Below are 20,484 nucleotides of genomic sequence, written 5' to 3'. Positions count from 1 at the left end.
AAGAGTTTGGAATGAAAACAGCCAAAATAACAGTGGTTTGGACAAGAAGTGGATTTCTCCCTCTCATGTATAAGAAGTCCAGAGATAGGCTTCCAGGCTTGTATGGTGGCTTCCTGTGAGAAGTGTTACTAATGTTTCTTGAGATTGAAAATATCCAATAAAAGGATTCATAACTTTGCATCTACCTGACTATGGCCCAGTGAGCTCCTCAAAATCTCATTTCTGAAGACTTACATCATCTGGGACACTTTAAAACCTTTCACAGTGGATGTAGAAGAAAAAGTGAACTTATCTTTTCTCTCATTAAAGTTCAATATACTTTGTTCATATAGAATATACAAAGTCTTTTTAGGGATTTTAGAGTTTTAATTGAACATTAAGTCCATGCATTTTTCTTATGACTAAAAATTCTTGCTCTGTTATCTCCCAAATTCTCTTTATGAAATCTATTTTATCCTTTAGTGACCTTCACTCAAGATTAAAAAGAGGTGAATGGGACTTTAAATTGAAAAATGGAGAGAAGATACAGTTGTATCTTCAATGATTCTACCACAGACATTTTTAGTAGCCCATCTGCACAAAGAAAGAGGTCAAGTTTGTCTTGGGATGCAAACACTGAAGGTGTAAGTAGATCTTAGAATGTAAGGTTTAATCTGCTCTTGTATAAAATTTGTGATAATATTTGGCAAGCCAAGTTTTCTGAAAATACACAGTGACACTTAACTTTCATCCACATGACTAGTTCTAATCCTTCTTTTCTACATATTAGGGGCCCACAATCAAATAAAAAGAAACAAAAGCATGAAACCGTATTAAGGACAAAATTATAAGTCGGTATTAATTACAATGTTCAAGTTTAAATATATGAAGTAAAAAATTGTCTGAGGTAGATGTAATGCAATTTGTCCTCAAAATCCATGTTTAGGAAATACATTTCCCTGTGCATTATAGATGTACATTAACATATTAACATTATAGATCCTACTGGCAGGTTAAACTCTTGGGCAGCCTGCTTTTCCAAAAGTTAGAGTGGATTTTGTTCACAAATATTAGCTTATTAACTGTTAGCCAAATCTACCAGCTGCAAATGCTTAATTGTTTAAACACTACTTCATTATATTTTATTCATGTATTTACAGAATCACACTTCATTACCTTCAAGCGGAGGCTGGCCTGTGGCTGCAGCTGGAGAGCAAGAGGGGCCTCACACACCACACAGATGGGAGTGTTCATGGGCACCATGTTTCCACATTCTGCACATAAGCCCATCTGCACAAAGAAAGAGGTCAAGTTTGTCTTGGGAAGAAAAAACTGAAGCTATAAGTACATCTTAGAATGTAAGCTTTCATTTACTTTTGTATAAAAATTTTTAAATAGTTGCTTTATTCTTTTTTTTTCCAATTAAGAGTAAAAACATGTTTATTGTAGAAAAGTGAAGTGTAAAAAAAGGGGGGGGAATATCTTACAGCATGATGGAGTGAGGAAGTGGGCAGATCCTCTCATCAATAAGCAATTATAAAGTAAGCTAAAACTGTAGAAAAAAACATTTCAGATTCTGAAAGTTACCAAAGGCAGTCAACAAACTGAAAGTACTAACTTCAGATAAGAATACTACAAGTCTGTGTGGTTTTTGCTGGGGGCTGTTCTCATCCTCCAGTTCTATCAGTGTGGTAGCTCTACCAGGGCAGACTGGGAAGACCAGCAGCTTTGTGGCTGATGATCAGCAGGGCTGACCTGATTTGGAGCTGATGATCTCAGTGACAAGCAAAGAGGGAGGGCCAGTAGCTCCACTAGCCTGAGACTGTGGTCCTGTTTGAGGCAGTCAGTGGACCATCAACTAGTCAGGGATTTAATAGGAAGTTCCAGGAGGTAGGTCAAATACAGAGGGCTGGATAAGCTCTCCACAGACCCTAGGTTAACTGGAGGATATGTGTACAACATAAACCAGAGGGGAACTGAGCCACCTACATATCCCTGGCTGATGGAGACTTTACATGGAGATGTAAGAGAGGTCAGCATAAAGTTAAAGCTGAGCAGACTTGAAAATAGCCTGAACTTTGAATGTTCTACTCAGCCCACACATAGAGCCATCATCAGAAAGTGAAAGCCTTCTGGACCAAGTTGTTTGAGCACAACTTCTGACCAGTTTTTATTCGAACACTAAGCTATGCAGACTCAGGGGTGACTCCAGGCTTAAAAATAAAAATAAGAAAAAGAAAACCTGATATCAGTGGCCACACATTTCAGGGAAGACAGAATGAAAAAGTTAATCCAAGTAAATTAAAAAATTAAGTAACAGTGCTAGGAAGAAAAGTCAGAATCCAGAGTTGTCACATTATATTATCTAAAATATCCAGAATTCAAGGAAAAAGTATGAAACATACAAAAAAACAAGAAAGTTTGACCTATACTCAAAGGAAAAAAAAAATAGTCAATAGAAATAGTATCACCAGATGTTAGATTTAGCAAAGATTTTAAAACAGCTATTGTCAAAATGTTCAAGGAACTAAAGGAAACCATGTTTAAAAAATTAAAGAAAGTACAATGACAATGATAAAAAAAAGGGAATATCAATAAAAAGATAGGAATTATAAAAACAAACTAAATCAAAACCTGTAATTGAAAAGTAAAATATATGAAAAAAAAATCACCAGAGGAAATCAATAGTAAATCAGAAATACAGAAGAAAGTCAGTGAACATGAATATAGTTCAATAGAAATTCCCAGTCTGAAGAATAATGAGGGAAAAAAAATGAAGAAAATAAACAGACCATCAAATACCTGTGGTAGAATACAAAACATATCAACATACACGTAATGGGAGTCCCAGAAAGAAGAAAGAGAAAGGCACAAAAGAAGAATCTGAAGAAATAATGGTCAAAAATTTCCCACAATATGAGGTAAAACATTAATCTACAGACCTAATAAAAATCAATCCCAAGAAAGATAAACACAAAGAGACCCATACTTATACACATTGTAGTCAAATTGCTACATTTCAAAGAGAAAATCTGGAAAGGATCAAGTTATTAGGAACTACTTACCACACATAAATACTACGGTGGCCAAAAGTCAGGAAAATCACATAGTCAAAGGCTGATATTTAAAATAACTGTCAAACAGAATTCTATATCCAGGAAAACTATCCTTCAAAAATGAAGGTAAAATAAACATTCTCAGATAAACAAAGACAGAGAGAGATGGCTAGCAGACATGACTTTAGGAAAGGAAGTCCTTCAGGCTGAAAATAAGTGACACTGGATGATAAGCCTGAGTTATCAGGTTATCAAGAAAGAAGTGAGGAAATGAGAACGTAGATATAATAAACACATGGGTAAGTATAAATGACACCATAAATATTTTTCTTATCTTTAAATGACATAAGATTGTGAAACAATGCATTTTCAGTTTATGACATATATTTATGTAATTTATATAATATGTATGTTACATAAGAGGTAAGTAAATGGGAAGGAAAAGGAGATATATTGAAACGAAATTATTTTATTTTACTGGATTTAAGTTAAATTATTCTGAAATAGACTGTGATAAGGTACATATTGTAATCCCTAAAGCACCATTAGAAAATGACTTTAAATAGTAAAAAAAAATCAACATAGGAATTAATATGGCAGACTAAAGCTATTTATTTAACACAAAAAAGGCAGTGAAGGAGGAACAAAGGAATAAAAAAGACAGGAGACAACTAGAAAACAAACAGCAAAATGGTATATGTAAATTCAATCATATCAATAATGACATTAAATGTAAACAGACTCAACACCATATTCAAAGGCAGAGATTTTCAGGCTAGATAAAAAAGCAAGATGCAAATATATGCTGTCTGCTACAGATACATCTTTAGATTCAAAGATACAAACAGGTTGCAAGTAAAAATATAGAAAAAGATATATAATGCAAATAGTAACCACAAGAGAGCAGGAATGGCTACATAATGATAAAAAAAAATAGGACTTTAAGACAAGAAATATTACTAGAGACAGAGATTTTGTGATGATAAAAGGGTTAAAACAATCAGGAATACATAGCAATTATAAATGTATACAAACATAACAACAAATCCCCAAACTACATAGGCAAAAACTATGAGTCAGACTTGAGGTAAGACTGCACCTATCACCTGACCCAACTTTTACTGGTGGACCACAGTGGTGTTTTAGATCTCCCAAGAATTAACATCAATCAGAGCCATTAATTCGCCAAAGAAATCTTTGGTGAATTAATGGCTCTGATGCTAATCCTTTCCCCAAATGCATAGTCACTCTAGTGAAGGCAACAGATCTCTGGAAAAGGTTCAATACTTGCAATGATAGAGGGTCCATTCTCAATCAAGGAGCTCTGGGTTTGTGAGTTGACTTAAGTTTGGAAACAGTGAGAGAATTGGGTGCTTCACTATGGTGACTCAGATTAGGTTTGGCTACAAGACCTAGTGTTTTTTCCAATTATATAGATAAAGTAATACTCAAGTAGGCTGCCATGCAATTCATTCCTAGGAACACCATGATCAGACTCCTGTGACTGACAGATCACTGGTGCCCTTACAGTAGATATGCCCCCTCATCTTTGGCAGTTGCTGCCACTTGACCTCTGCAACTCTGGAATCCCATTAGCTGCACTGAAATCAGGGAGTCCATCTCAATGGCAGGATCGCCCATAATCATGCCTGGACTACAAAAGAAAGCAGCCACAGAACTTTTCAAGGACGCAAGGGCTTTCATTAGTGTCTTCCTGAATGCCTTAGTAAAGGGAGTGTCTTCTGGGTCTTCTTGTGAAACGTAGGTAAGAGTTGGAGAGTACAGAACACACATTACAAGCCTGCTCCAACATTCCTATCTTTCTCCACATAATTCCAGGGAGTTCTGGTATCTCAGTCTCACTAAACATAGGCCACTACTGAGTCCAAGTTTTAGTCAGCCAACCAAAAGAGCAGTTATGGCCACATCCAGTTGCATTAGCAACATATTAAATCCAGAATCTATAGAAGGTGCATATATATCCATGAATTTGGTCCAATTAGGTGTTATATTCTGCCTTCATTTAAAATCAACCCCCACACCTGTTCCCCATATTAGCAGTCATGCTTTTCTTGTCATGTATAATCTATTTCCTCCTGGATCATAGAGTGCACCAGTCCCTCTATAACATGCTGAAATTGGGCCAAAGTAATGGTTTAGGGTGGGTGTGGTGGGTCTTGAGGAGAATAAGCATCCCTTCTCAAGGCCCTGCCACAGGTGAGGTTATCACAGAGATTTCAAGCAAAGAAAGGCTACTATTTTCAGAAAGGAGGGCAAGCTACATCCACTGACAATGAGGCTCAGAGTAACTTAGGGATTTTTGACTGTCAATTAGTTTCATCTGGGTCCAACTCAACATCTGCATTCCACATTTCAGGGTCCCATTTTTTCCCAATTAATGCTCTTTCACATAAGAAGCATGGTGATAAAATGAATTCAGCTGTTATTTTAACTCACAAACATATACAATTAGATTTTGTGTCTGAATTCAGCAACATAGCCCCAGAGTTACAAGAAGTAGATGCTTTTAGGGACCTTGTGGGGGCACAGCTCTAGTTCTCAGACTATGGCTTAAAGGTCCTGGCTTGTCAGTTTCTGAGAATGCCCGCATCTCTTCGGCAGGATCCTCCCACCCAACCTTCTCTGTAGTCATCATCACTGTCACAGCAGCTGAGGGCAGCAGCCACCTGGCCACTCAAAACACTTGCTTCAGTTGGCACTTTGTCACTATCAGCCATGTGACAGCTTGATTAATTGTGGTGCCACTTCATGTTTCCTGTTTGCCATTGTAAGGGGCTCAGTGCTGCTCTGGAGCAAAGGTAAAGGCCAAACCACTTTCAAACTTCCATCTTTGCAGGTCTGGTTCCTAGGGCCAGTCCTGGTACCAAGTATCAGGCACCAAGCACCTGGTACTTGTATCAGTCCATTCAGGAGACAGAAACCACACAGTAATTTGAACATGAAATGTCTAATGTGAGTATTAATGAGTAAGAGGATTGACTACTAATGGACAAAGCAAACTCTAAAGAATATAGGAATATCCATTATAGGGAGGAGCCACCACCTCTAAGGTGAGGCAGAGAACCCAAAGAGGACCAAATCTGGAAGAAGCAGTTACTCCCCCAAGGTGGAAATCAGACTTCATTGAGTTGTGTGTGGCTGTTGCCCAGTGAGTGGATGGCAGAGAAGTTCACCAGGGTGATACAGACCAGAGCTAGCAAACAAAAACTGGGGTCAAATGAAACTTGTTAGGAAATCCCCCTTTGGGACCTGGTGGAACATTCTAGGAAACCACATGCAGGCATGCTGCTGCAACTTGCTGGGAAACTGCCCACTGGGAGGCTTGAGGGCCATCTGGAAGCTGGCAGGGGTGCCAGTGGATCTCACTGAGAAGGTGTCCATAGGATTCCACTGAAATTCACAGGGATTCAGTACAACTAGAGGTTCCCAGAGGGTAGCCGAGCACCATAAGAGCAAGAAGAGTGGAAAGCATACCAGAACCAGGAGGAAAAGTCACATCCACACTTCAGCAGCAGTGTCCCTTTACTGACAACAATAAGCATCAAGGCAAAGGAGAAATATTTAAAGGGTCCAACTCCAGTACCAAAAGGCAGGGCAATGAAGGGGGGATTTGGAGCTGAGAGGCACACTTCAGCATCTCTCTCATGAGAGTCTGAGTGTCCCAGGTCTAGGATCATAGGAGCAGGATCCACTCCTTGGAATCTCAGAAACTTGGCTGACAGCAGGACACAGTAAGTACTCAATAAATAGTTTAAATTACAAAAAAAATTTATTGCAAAAAATACCAAAAAAAACCCCACCTAAATTACAAAGAAATATTGTAGCCTATTAATAAATATAATTTTGGGTAGAGTATATATGTTTCAAAGTTCATCTTTTAAATATTTTATTTAATTTATATTCATTACTTTTCTCACTCTAAAAACAAAGTTGTGAAATTCTGTTTTCAAGAAAGTAAAAAATAACTTTGACATTGCACCAATGAACATAAGTAGGTAAAATTTAAACCAACGGGACCTGTTCATATTTTATTTGCTGTATTACCTTCTTCATGGAGTTCAAAATACATCACAAAGTAAATTAAATTAACTTCTACAACAATTTTGAGCAATAAATTGCTGTAAATTTTTTTTAATGTCCATTTGTATTTGGCCCTTTGCTTGAAGGCAAACTCAATTCTAAAACTCTAGACTTTGAAATCACTGAATTGGTGACTTTTTCTAAGTAATTATCTTTTTAAAGATGGTCATTTTTCACTCAACACAGATCTTTTTATTTCATTTTGTAAACCCTACTAAAAAAAAAGGAGTATCGAGTGCATAAAAATGAACATATTTTGGTTAAGGTTTTGATTTTTAGTAAGCTGAGTATGTTTTCTAACTACAAACTCATTAGTAGGGTCATATCAATTATTATCTACATTTAATAGTCAAAGTTTTTTAATTTAGATACATTGATCTGCATAGAGCTTATAGAAATAGCTTCTTTGGACAGAATAATGTCCACATTATTATGGACATATAGACTTGTAATTAGTAATTAGTACTTCTTTCCATTTATTTCTAGAATATTATTTCTTTACTGTACCCAAGTTATGAACAGAAATATCATATGAGTAGGAAAAACATAGTTACCCATGCGTGCATCACTGAACAATAAGATTTCAGTCTCTCTGAGCCTGTACTGAGGCAAGGCCACCAAAAGAAATGATACTGCAAACAAGTGTTTCCCTCCTTAGGTAGGAATTTAGACAGCAAGAGATTAATCTGCCAGTAATTTTTCACCAGGTACTTATGTTTGTGGTTCTAGTGCGCCAGACACTATGCTACTTCTGCAAATAAATATCAGATAAACAAATGGAGGGCATTTAAAAAGATTTTGCTGCTCAAAAGAAATTCTCCCACTTGCAACAACATGGATGGAGCTAGAGGGTATTATACCCAGTGAAATAAGCAAGGCAGAGAAAGATAAGTACCAAATGATTTCACTCATTTGTGGAGTATAATAACAAAGCAAAATTGAAGGAACAAAACAACAGGAGACTCACAGACTCTAAGAAGGGACTAGCGGTTACCAAAGGGAAGGGGTAGGGGAGGGTGAGTGGGGAGGGAGGGAGAAGGGGATTAAGGGACACTATAATTCACAGTCACATTGTTAGGTAGGTCATGGGGAAGGTAGTACTGCACAGAGAAGGCATCTTACTATGCTGATGGACAGTGACTACAAGGGGTGTGGGGGGGACTTGATAATACGGGTGAATGTAGTAACCACAATGTTGCTCATGTGAAATCTTCATAGAGTGTATATCAGTGATACTTAAAAAAAAGATTCTGCTGCTCACCTGAGCTCCTTCTGGGGGTGGGAGACGACAGCCAAGCATGGGTGGGACAGGAGAGCCACATTCTTGACAGAAGTGAGCAAAGGGATCAGATGGGCGGGGGGCAAGGCAGTGGGCACACCTACAATAAAACAAGTTCCTGATTGGCTGAGTTCTGATGAGTTCACATTAAAAAGTCAGGTGAAAATCTAAAAGTAATCAAATATTTAAAAAGTAAAATAAAAAACAAAACAAGCAGACCACTCTCAAAAGCTATGGAGTGAGTTCAAGCAAGGAGATGTTTCTCGTCATTTGATTACAAAGTGGCCTCACACCTGGACCCACTGGTGTCCTTCACCTGTAGGCCAGGCCTGCATTACTTCTTGACTGTAGCAGATGTTGATCAGCAGCCTTGATGTCACTTCTGGCTTGTCCTATGACATTAGACTTGTTGTGTGTGCCCTGACCACTGAGCCCAGTCTGACTGACAGATCTTCTTGACTGGCACCCCGGAGGGTCGCTTCTTGCCTGCTTTTATCTTCCCTCCCCTGGTTAGAGTCCCAAGGCCCTGTTCCAGCAACATCTGGCCCCATTTCTTGGGCAGCTGTATCCCATCATTTAGCCCTTCTCCACCTATCTGGGTTTTGAATATTGGCCAAAGTAAAAGGATTCCTGGACTTGGGCTTCCCTGTGAATGTCACCTGCTACCATACCTTTCCAGGCAGTCTGGGTCTGATCCCGTGACCTGCCTGTCTGAACTGCCCCTCAGCATCTGTGATGTTCAGACACTGTGCTGGATGGCTTGGTAGCCCATGCCAGTCTCTATCATGGTCTCTCAACAATTGCCAGCCTTTGTATTTGAGTTCATGTCTCACACTCTTTACCCCATGTAGTCCTTCCTCCCAGACCATGTTACCAAGGTTTCAGCATGTCTCCTGCATTGGCCACCAGGGCAACAAGAATCTTCTCCTCTTTACCCCCAGACCTCATGAAGTGTTACTCAGTGGTCCATAGAGCAAACTATCTCATTGCTCTCATCTTTCTATCCATTCAGAAACATCTGAGAACCTACTAAGTGTCAGCTCTGAGGACTTGGTACCTACCCTGGAAGAGCTCAGATCCATGGGAGGAAAACAAAAATACATCAAAATCAGTATTAAAATAGAGGTTTTCAAAATGGGCTATGAATGTCAAAGGAAGCAAAGGATATGGAAACTTCATAAAAGACATGACATTTAAGCTGAATATTAAAGGATGAATAAGAGCTTGCCAGAGGGAGAAAATGGGTGGTATTCAACCCATGGAAAACAGAAGATAAAGTGGCTCGAAGCAAATATTTTTAGTGAATTCTAACAGCTTGAGAGACTTTTACTTCCAGGTAAGTTGACTAAAAGAGAGCATATTTACTTTCCCACCTGAATGAATAAAAAAATAAAAAACAGAAAATATATGAAGCAACAATTTTCAGATATTAGACAAGAGGCAGTGATGGCCACTGAGCCATGAAAAACAGGAAATAACAAATACAAGTCTTATGGTTGCTCCAGTGTACTGCCAGAAGAGAGGTTTCAAGTACTAGGGTAAAGGAACTCTGACTTGAGTACATAGAACCAGGAGCCCGAGGACATCAAGGCAGCTAGTTTTCAGGAAAAGCTGCATGGAGCTTCAGAAATTTTCAGAGGGTCACCCTCAAATCTCCCATTTGATGTACATGTGCATGAAAAAATTACTCGAGGTCAGGAAAAAAACACCAAAGGGGAAGAGAGGAAACTATATCAAGGGCCGACCCACATCTGGGAAGTTCATGCTTACAACAATCAGCCAAAGTATAAAACTTCATGTGTAATGGAGCATCAGGGAAGTACTCAGAAGAATAATTTCCAAGGAAAAATTATTACTACACTAAATGTTGCTCTGGCCCCCTCTACAAAACTTAAAAAACAACATTGAAAGGATCACTGTTACCAAGTAACTTTCAAGTAACTTTATGCCAGAATAAAGCTCAAGGATCATTATAGGAATATAGAAGTACCCAAGACTCAACAAGATAAAATTCACAATGTCTGGAACCCAGTCAAAAATTGCCAGGCAGGCAAAGAAACAGGAAATTACAACGCATAATCAGAAGAAAAGTAAATCCTGATATGACCCATGTGATAGCATTAGTAGACAAGACATTAAAACCATTTTTCATATATCTAAGAAGGAGAAAAGTATAAGCATGTTAAGTAGAGACATAGAGGATACAAAAATATACAAATAAAAGTTGTACAGATTTTTTTTAATGGCTGAGATGAAAAATACACTGCAGGATTAACAACACATTAGATATGGCAGAATAAAAGATTAGTGAACTTCAAATGAATGACTTCATTTTCCACATTAAAGAAGTTAGAAAAAGAAGAGCCAGTGAAACTCAAAGTTCACTCAAGAAGAAATAAATAAACCTGAATAGACTCACACCTTTTAAAGAATTTAAATGTGTAGCTTAAACTTTTCTTTAAAAGATAACTCTGAACCCCAGTGCCTTCACTGGTAAACTCTACCAAACACATAAGGAAGAAATATTATCAGTTCTAAACAAAATCTTTCAGAAACTGAAGGAGAATACTTCTCAACTCATTTTATAAAGCCAGTTATCCTGATACTAAAACCACACAAAGACAGTATAAGACAAGAAAACTACAGACCACTGTCCCTCATGTACATACATGCAAAAAATTCTTTACATCTTAGCAAATTAAACATTATATAAAATGGATAATACTTCAAGTAAGGCTTATCTCAGGAGTGATGGTTGATTTAAAACTTGAAAATTAATCTTTACAATTCAACACATGAACAAGAAAAAGAAAAACATAATGATCATTTTAACAGATGTGAAAAAATGGCTTTGGACAAAATCCAACATCTTGTTCTGATTTAAGAAAAACACTCAACAAAGTAGGAATAAGAGAAAATACTTCACACATTCCTGGTGAGAATGTAAAATGGTAATCTCTTTGGAAAATTGTTTGGCAGTTTCTTAAAAAGTTAGATATAAACCTATCACATGAGCCAGTCATTTCACTTCTAGGTTATTTACCTAAGGAAAATAAAAATTTATGTGCATATGATGACTTGGGTACAAATGCTCACAGCAGCTTTATCTATAACAGCCCCAAACTGGAAACAATCCAGATGTCCATCAATAGGTACATAGAGAAACAAACTGTGATGTACTCATATTATGGACTACTACTCAGCAGTAAAAACAAATAAACGCTTCATACATGCAACAACATGAGTGAATCTCAAAATAATTAGGGGGAGTGAAAGAAGCCTGGCAAAAGAAAGTACATGCTGAATTATTTCATTTACATATGGAACCAAATGTAAACTAAGCTATAGTCACAAGAAGCAAATAAACAGTTGCCTGGGGACAGGGAAGCGCCAAGGGAGGGGTTTCAAAAGGGTACAGTGTAGGAAACTTTTGGAGGTGATGGCTTTGTTCATTTTCTTGATTATGATGATAGTTTCAAGGATATATACAAGTGTCACTTATAGTCTCCAATGAAGTGCAGTTTATTGTACATCAATTTTGCTTTTAAAATTTATAAAAATGAAATAAAAAAACAATTGGGAATTGACAAACACCATTGTTATGTCACATCCTTAAATTCTTTTTGACCTCAATGTGTCTAAGTAGGGTTTAAGGAATAGTAAAGAGAATGCAGTACTTACTTAAGAAAGTCTATGTCCCTTTGAATTCTCATGATCTCTGTGCTTGTCAAACTCTTCTGGCCAGTTGCATGTGCAAAACTAGGGGACTAAAATTAAGGATATAGATAAAATCATAGTAAAAGCTAGAGTGTAGAAAAAGTTAATTAAAAATTCATTTTAATGTTTTGTCTTATAATATCCAGCATCCATACTTTAACAAACCATGATGGGGAATGTCATAAGTAATGATTACCCCAGTACTCAACATTAGAAAAATTAAAGTGCTATTCATAATCAGATATGTCTATTCATTAAAAACAAGAGTTTACAAGAAAAGGCATCTGAATTTAGTATCAGAAAATCAGAAAATCAGACCAGAACAGATGTTAGAATTTAAAAATCTAAATTAACCTCCATTTTTCTCAAAGTTTATATCCCTAGGAAACTCAAAAGGACTCACCTAAGAAAACATATGCAGCAACTGTCTGCTATCTGGAAATATTTAACTCATTTTGATACATTTTTAATTGAGCATCCACTTTGTACCAGGTACAGTAATTGATGCAGGGTCGGGGATACAAATAAATATTATGTGATCCCTACCCTCAAGGAGCTGAACCGGTACACATACAAAATACTGAAACACAATGGGTTCAGTAGAGTAATGCATTTGTACTGAGTCCCACGGGAGCCTAGAAGATGGATAATCACATTCATGTGCTCAGGGAAGAAGGGCTGTAACATCTGAGTGGGCCTGGGAGAGTAAAGTAAGTTATCAGGTAGACAGAAGGACAAAGGGAATTCTGAGTAGAGGAAAAAGAAGATAAAAAATCTGTGGTCCTTTCTGACCACGTTGGTCCTTTGAAATCTAGTCAAATTCCCCAAATTTGTCCCTTATACCCCTAGTTTTTTGGAATTCTGAATCTTGAAATCTTTACATATTGTCTTACTCTACCAAATATTCATACACAAAGAAAATAATTATTTCTGGACACATTACACATAATCATAGTCATTTAAGACTGTTTTCTGAAAATAGTTATGATTGTGTATTGTCATATACCATTCATTCATCAAAATGTTATGTTTTAATCTCAAAATCAGTATTCATACATACTACACTGGCAATAGCGGTGAGCACTGCTCACAGGAGTTGAGTGTGGTGCTCTTTTAGCCCATTTAGTAACCAGGTAACCATTCCCCCAGAAGACAGGGAAGAGCAATCTTCTGTTGTGGAGTTGGTTGTTCTTTTGTTGATTGGCATCTGCAAGTAGGCCCTACTGGGTCTTATTCTGGTCTCGGCTTTGTGGTCCTCCAGAAAATAAACGGGTGGGCAGATGGAGGAACTTGGGAAGTAAGGCCAAGTTACACCACAGATTTAGAGACTGAAAATGAAGGGAAGGGCTTGACTTGGTATGATAACAGCTGTTCTTCTAGGCCAGTGATTCTCAGACTGGGCTGATCATCAAAGTTATCCACAGACTCCATCCCAGGGTTATGAATATTATCTAGGAGGACCGTGGGAGGGTGAAGCTGGGAATACAGATACACATTTAAAGTTCCTTGCAGGTGATTCTGATGCACAACCTGGTTTGGGAGTCCTGCTTTTTCCCTCCTTTATACCTGATGAGTATGACCAGCCTTTGGAATCACAGGTACCTAAGAAGCAGTTGTGACTGGATAGAAAATGTGACTCCAGGTACATGCAACTTGGGGCCCAGAATTAGAGGAAGAGAGCAGGGGCTCCTGGGCTGCCCCTAGACGCCAAAAGTCTAAAGTGAAATTTATAAATATGGAAAAATCAACATGCCACAATAGTTATAGTAGGCAACTAACATAAGAGCATCTTTCTTGTATTATATAGTGAGAATGTATAGATATGGCTTTATTGAGGTCATCAATCACCTCCATCTTGTCAAATCCACTGGCAAGTCCCTGTCTAATTTGGATCCTCAGTAACATTTGACATAGATGACCACTGCCATCTCCTTGAAACTCAGTTCTCTTGGCTTCTATGGCACCATATGTTGTGGCTATCTTCCTACTTCTCAAGCTCATCCTCCTCTGCTCAACCTGTAAATTGAGGATTTTTGTCTTATGCTCTTCTCTTCATTTTCTGTACACCTTGACATGTGATCTCTTTAGACCTAAGCTTTAAATACCATATATATATTGAATATTTCTAAATATATATCTCTAGTCTTGACATCTCCCCTAAGTTTGAATGTGCATGTCCAATGGTCTACTTAACAGCTCCACTTGAATGTCTAATGAGCCCTTGAACACCTGCTCTTCCCTGGCCTTCTCTAATTCAGTTAACACTACCATCACCTCCAGGTGCTCAGGCCAGAGTCCTGAGAGTCATCCTTTGCTCCTCCCTTACCCTCATCCCATCCATCCGAACCCTCAGTCAACCTGTCAGCTTTACCTCCAAAACATATCTGGAGTCCCACTTGCTCCTATCATCACCTCTACTTCTACAGTCTTGATAGAAGCCACTGTCATCTTTCTTACCTGGAGCAAAGGCCACCTAAATGATATTTCCCTCTTATTTCTCTATAATCTAATCTCCATACTGTAGCCAAAAAAAAAAAAAAACCACCCCAAACACTTTTAAATGTAGATAATGTAGATGAGATCATGTCTCACCTTCAAATGGTTTCCCTTTACAATTAGAAGAAAATCCAAAGTCCTTACAACAGGCCTCAAGGCCATAGCATCTGTGATTCTTAACCATGCTTGCCTGTTAGAATCACTTGTGAAAGAACTGTAAAAAAATAAAATTATGCCCAAACCCCACAAACAGACCAATTAAATCAGAGTTTCTGTGGTTGGGTTCCTGGGATTGGTCTGAAGCCCTCAGGTGTTCCTAATGTCTGACAACCACTGCTCTCCATGCTGTAGCCCAGCCCACCTCACCCACCTCATATCCTCTTGCTCACCAAGCTCCATCCACACTAGCCTCCTCGCGATCCCTCACTTTGCTGTGCTTGTTGTTATTGCTGCCACAGTCTTTACAAGGCTGGCTTCTATTCGCCTTGAAGGTTCAATTCAAATGCCGCTCTTTCAAGGAAGCCCTCTCTCATCACCCCAAATTAGAACCACTTTTGTTCTTTCTCTATCCCAGGGGTTCTCAAACTTGAATGTACATCAAAAGAAGGGCTAGAATAAAACAGATGATTGGCCCCGCCCTCAAAGTCTGATTTAGCAGGTCTGGGTTTTGCGTGTCTAATGAGCTCCCATGAGATGCTATGGTCTTGCTCCTGGGACCAAGCTTGGACACCACTGCTGTATCCCATCACCCAGTTTTATCTTCTTCATGGTACTTATCACTATTGTAAATTTGTGTTCGATTATTCACATGTTTATTATCTGCCAATAAAATGTAAGCTCCATGAGTACTGAGTCCAGGGGCCTTTTTTGTCCAGCACAGTATTCCCTGCACTGGAACAGTGCCTGACCCACAGTGGAAAGGCTGGGGGGCACTTCCTTAAAAGTATTTCAGAGGAAGAGTAAAAATATGGGAGGTATTTGTCACCCTAAAGATTCTCCTTAGAAGTTACCTGAAACTGGAGGGTGGGTGGTCTAGAACCTGATTCTTCATGGTAAGCTGGGATTTCCAGGGGACTCTCTGAGAAGTGAAGATCTTTCAACGTTTTAGGGTCAGTTCTTTCACCTACCTCGAGGTCTACAATTATATCAAAAACATTGCTCTGTGAACATCTGCAATTACACATGTAATCATGTAAATATGTCCTCATAGTTGGACACCTTTAAAGGGACCACTGTCATCACATTCTTTATCTAGAAGTAGCTGTTATATAAAGAAACCTCTATGCAGTGAATTGGCACTGAGAATGAAAAAATTAGCCCAGACTGAGATCTGCCCCACTACATTCCACAACGTCCCACAACATCCTTCATAGGCTGGAAAAAGACAAACCCAATTGCAAGGTTAGCAAGAAACATTACTTCTCCCAAAGACATGCTGCAGCTGTAAATGTCCTAACAGCCCCCATTTGGAGTCACTACTGTTTCTTACTTGTTGGCAAACCATGTTCTCTAAAACCAGAGATTATCAAAAACTGTGCTGTTTGAAATCCTGTCAGTAAGAATGAAACATCCAACTCTTGCCTGAAGAGTCACTTAGACACAGAGAAGCAGCCTCAACTTCCCACTGCAGTTTCAGAGAAGGGTTTCTGCACACAGCATTCCACATTTATCTCTGTGGTTCCCAAGGTAACAGAGCCCTGGGCCCTTTGCAGACCCAACAGGCAGTGACACTTCACACACAGCCCTGCTTTGCCTTGTGCCTATCAAAACTTAGTTTTCATTTAAATTTCACCCAAACACCACCCAGCCCCCAATCCCTACAACTGTCTTTTCCCCTGGTAAGATGCCCATGGTGGTTCTGGTGTGTGGTCTCCCCCATTGCAGTGAGTGGATAAATCTGACTTTCTTGGACTCCTTGGTTACTGTCATGGTCTTAAGCTGTCAGCAAGGACAGCACTGAACTCCAGTTACAGCTCACTTCTGTACCCCAGCGTCTCTTATCCCAGCAAGGTCTGCAGACAAGGAAACAAGCAGTGAACCTGTTTGGTGGTTTTGAATAAAAAAATTTACCTTGTCCTGTCACATCATACCTGCAAACTTTCTAAAGTTAACATTCCAGCCTTGTTTATTTTTGGCATTCTTATATTTCTTCCTTAGTTTTGATCCCAAAAGTCCATTCTTCAATTCCTAGGAATGAAGAGACTACATGTCAGTCATTTGACTATGCCCCTTTAGAATGTGAAAATTCAAAATTACATAGTAGAGATAGTGTCAATGCGTGCACTTCTTACTTGAAAGGGTTTACAGTAGCTTTTACAAAATGACCCATTTCGCCTTACTCTGGAAATACACGGCTTTTTATCTGGGCTGCTTGGCTGGCAGCATGTCTGGCTGGCAGTCCCATCAGGTCAAGTAAGCAAGACTGGAGGCAGGTGGTAGCACATGAAGGCCAGATGTTGCAATCATAGGAATCTGAGTAATAGCAGAGTGACTACAAGACCCAGGGGCCAAATACAGGGTAAGGTCAGACCAAGAGAGGACTTATGTACACTCCTTGCCCACACATAGTCACTTCTCTTTTAAACACTTCTCTCTGGACATTCTTCTACATGGATTCAGTCCCTTAGGCCTGATTCAAGTCTCAGCACCTGCTGAAACATGTAGGCTTGGCCTCTGCTGGCAGCTCCTGCTTAGTGTACATCATACCTGAGCACACACTATGCCTACACCTACTGCTCTGGGCCCACAGCCTCCTCTCTGGCCTCTGGTCCCTCCTTGGGCTGAAGGACTCCCCCAATAAACTGCCTGCCACCCTCAACAAGACCACCAGGACTGAGACTGAGACTTTGGCTAGTCCATTATCTGGCTCCTGGATCTATCTCACTGATGCCCACAATGCAGGGACAGAAGTTTCCAACATCCTTTTTAGATAGGTCTACTTCACTCTCCAAAAAAATGAGGCTTTGAAATTATTTGGGGATGAAGATTTCAACATAGTAGAAGGCTATGCCCACTGAAAGCTTCTGCTAGTCTAATGCATCTATTCAACAAATATCTCACCATCCTCTCCTACCTGCCCCTGAACAAGGCAGTGAGTATGGCAGACACGCTCTGGGCCACCCTGGAATTCACAGTGCATGGGGAAGAAAAACAAGGAGATAAGTAATCACATAGTCAAAGCTTTCATAAAAGAAGGTCTGGGTGCTAGGGCAGCAGTGATAGAACACAGCATACACAGTCTAGTTTGGTTGGAGTATATGCACGGAGTCACAAAGCAAGGATGACTGTGGATCAGGATTCTCACCTGGCCCTGGTTGACTAGCTCACTGCACACCTGTGGGCAATACATGGCTGTTGACTCTATGAAAAGAGCTCCGCCCAGTGCTCTGGGCAAGACACAGTGGCAGGGATGCAAGGCTGCAGGAGAGCAGAGCAGAGGCTGGAGTGGTGGCAGCGCCAAGGACAGAGGCCCAGACGACAGCTGTGCAGGACAACTGTGCAGAGAGGCCCAGAGGACCGCTGTGTGGGATGGCTGTGCAGGCAGAGAGGCCCAGAGGATGGCTGTGCGGACAGAGGGACCCAGAGGCAGAGACCGGCTTGCTGCATGCAGACTCACTCTGAGTGAATGGGATTCTAGTGACTGACCTGCCACCTGGAAATAAAGTTGGGTATAACCCTTTCACCCTAAGAACGTTTTGCTGTCAATTTCTTTGGTCACATTGAATCCATAGCAAATTTGCCCAGGGCTGAAACCTATTGGCAAGACAATGACCAAGGGCAGAAACTGGTCACTTGGGATGCCAGGCCAAAGGTTCTACCTCCTTCATCAGGTAAGGGGAATCACTGAAGACACTGGAGCATGGGCGGTGAGGCTGGGTAGGAATTTAATGTGCAGAAAAGGAATTAATATGCTGCCATACTACATAGAGGGACTGACCAAAAAGAAACAAATCAGTGAAGATACTTCGCAATGGTTGACAGTGACCTCAATTATAAGAACCTGAGCATGAGCAGAAGTGGTGAAATGAAAGGAAGTGTGATCACTGGGAAAGGAACCAAGAATGTGATAACTATCAGAATGTGTTTGTGGGTAAAATATAAGTTCCTATAGCCAGGATCCTCACCCAACCCCAAAATACTTGATGATGTAATTGGCCTCCTGCTAGGCTAATGCTTCACACCTGAAGGCAATAGGCTTATATTGACTGAGCCATTATATTAAGAGCATTGCGCAGTGCTCCAGGAGGAGGCATAGTTGGAGGTGGATTACGGACTTGCAGACTTCTGGATGAAGATGGGATTATAGTGCCCGACCTACTGCAGTGAGAATAAAGCCAGGTATAAGCCCTTTTACCCCAAAAACACTCCACTGTCATTTCTTGGTCTCACTGAATCCACAGTGAACTTGCCTGGAGCTGAAACCCTCAGACAAGATAAGTGTTATAGATTCATCACTTGCCTTCTGTGTAGAATCTTTGAGAATATTTTCAACATTGTCTTCTGAAGAGACAGTATTTGGTGGCTCATAATCCACCTGAAACACCTTTGTTACAATGCCACTCTGTCTGCAGTCTCTGAAAATTATTTAAAAGGAAAAAAGTCTGTGTTACAAAGATTGAAAGAAAAGGTAGCAAGCAATTAAGATGATTATTAAAATATTGTAATTTATTTATATGTTGACATATGGTAATGACACTCACCATGGTGAGAATTTAGTTGACTCACTATGTTGTACAGTATATCAATGAAATTTTAATTTAAAACTTTTAAATGTTTTAAAAGATGACTCTATTAAAGTCCCTTGGTATAGCTATTAATTTTTGTTGTTTATAATTTTTAGCTGGGATTTTTTTAATGAAGGTATTATTGATACACACTCTTATGAAGGTTTCACATGAAAAAACAATGAAACAATGTGGTTACTACATTTACCCATATTATCAAGTACCCCCCATAAGCCATTACAGCCAGTATCCATCAGTGTAGTAAGATGCCACAAAGTCACTACTTCTCTGTGCTACACTGTCTTCCCCATGATCACCAGCACACCATGTGTGCCAATCATAATACCCCTCAATCCCCTTCACCCTTCCTCCCAACCCACCCTCCATTTGGTAACCACTAGTCCCTTCCTGGAGTCTGTGAATCTGCTGCTATTTTGGTCCTTCAGTTTTGCTTCGCTGCTATACTCCACAAATGAGGGAAATCATTTGGTACTAGTCTTTCTCCACCTGGCTTATTTCACTGAACATAATATCTTCCAGCTCCATCCATGTTGTTGCAAATGGTAGGATCTGTTTCTTTCTTATGACTGAAGAGTATTCCATTGTGTATATGTACAACTTCTTTTTTATCCATTCATCTACTGATGGGCATTTAGGTTGCTTCCATATCTTGGCTATTGTAAATAATGCTGCAATAAACATAGGGGTGCATATGTCTTTTTGAATCTGAGAAATTATATTCTTGGGGAAATTCCTAGGAATGGAACTCCTGGGTGAAATGGTATTTCTATTTTTAGTTTTTTGAGGTACATCCATATTGCTCTCCACAAAGGTTGAAATACCTTACATTTCCACCAGCAGTGTAGGAGTGTTCCCCTTTCTCCGCATCCTCACCAGCATTTGTTGTTCTTAGCCTTTTCGATACTGGCCATCCTAACTGGTGTGAGGTGATAACCTCATTGTGGTTTTTATTTGCATTTCCCTAATAATTAGTGAGGTGGAACATCTTTTCATGTGTCTGCTGGCCACCTGAAATTTTTCTTTGGAGAATTGTCTGTTCATATCCTCTGCCCATTTTTTAATCAGGTTATTTGCTTTTTGGGTGTTGAGGCATGTGATTTCTTTATACATT

General features: G+C 39.5%; 1 protein-coding gene across 2 annotated transcripts in view; it reads right to left on the bottom strand.

Moving 5' to 3' along the window:
• The window catches only part of DZANK1 (double zinc ribbon and ankyrin repeat domains 1), a 115,095-nt gene that overhangs the window by 67,921 nt on the left and 26,690 nt on the right, over positions 1–20,484 (bottom strand). The window contains exons 4-9 of one of the 2 annotated variants that reach the window (XM_036892220.2): positions 19,088–19,202; positions 16,719–16,815; positions 15,639–15,763; positions 12,097–12,182; positions 8,398–8,515; positions 1,156–1,269 (exon numbers count right to left, since the gene is read on the bottom strand). In XM_036892220.2, coding sequence (XP_036748115.2) covers positions 1,156–1,269; positions 8,398–8,515; positions 12,097–12,182; positions 15,639–15,763; positions 16,719–16,815; positions 19,088–19,202 — 655 coding nt within the window. Of the gene's footprint in view, positions 1–1,155; positions 1,270–8,397; positions 8,516–12,096; positions 12,183–15,638; positions 16,816–19,087; positions 19,203–20,484 lie in introns of both variants that reach the window. The other variant, XM_057502696.1, reaches the window with a different exon arrangement.

Source organism: Manis pentadactyla, chromosome 5 (assembly GCF_030020395.1).
Source record: "Manis pentadactyla isolate mManPen7 chromosome 5, mManPen7.hap1, whole genome shotgun sequence".
NCBI lineage: Eukaryota > Metazoa > Chordata > Mammalia > Pholidota > Manidae > Manis > Manis pentadactyla.
The sequence above is the reverse complement of the archived record's forward strand: the minus strand, read 5'-3'. Positions and strand labels throughout refer to the sequence as shown.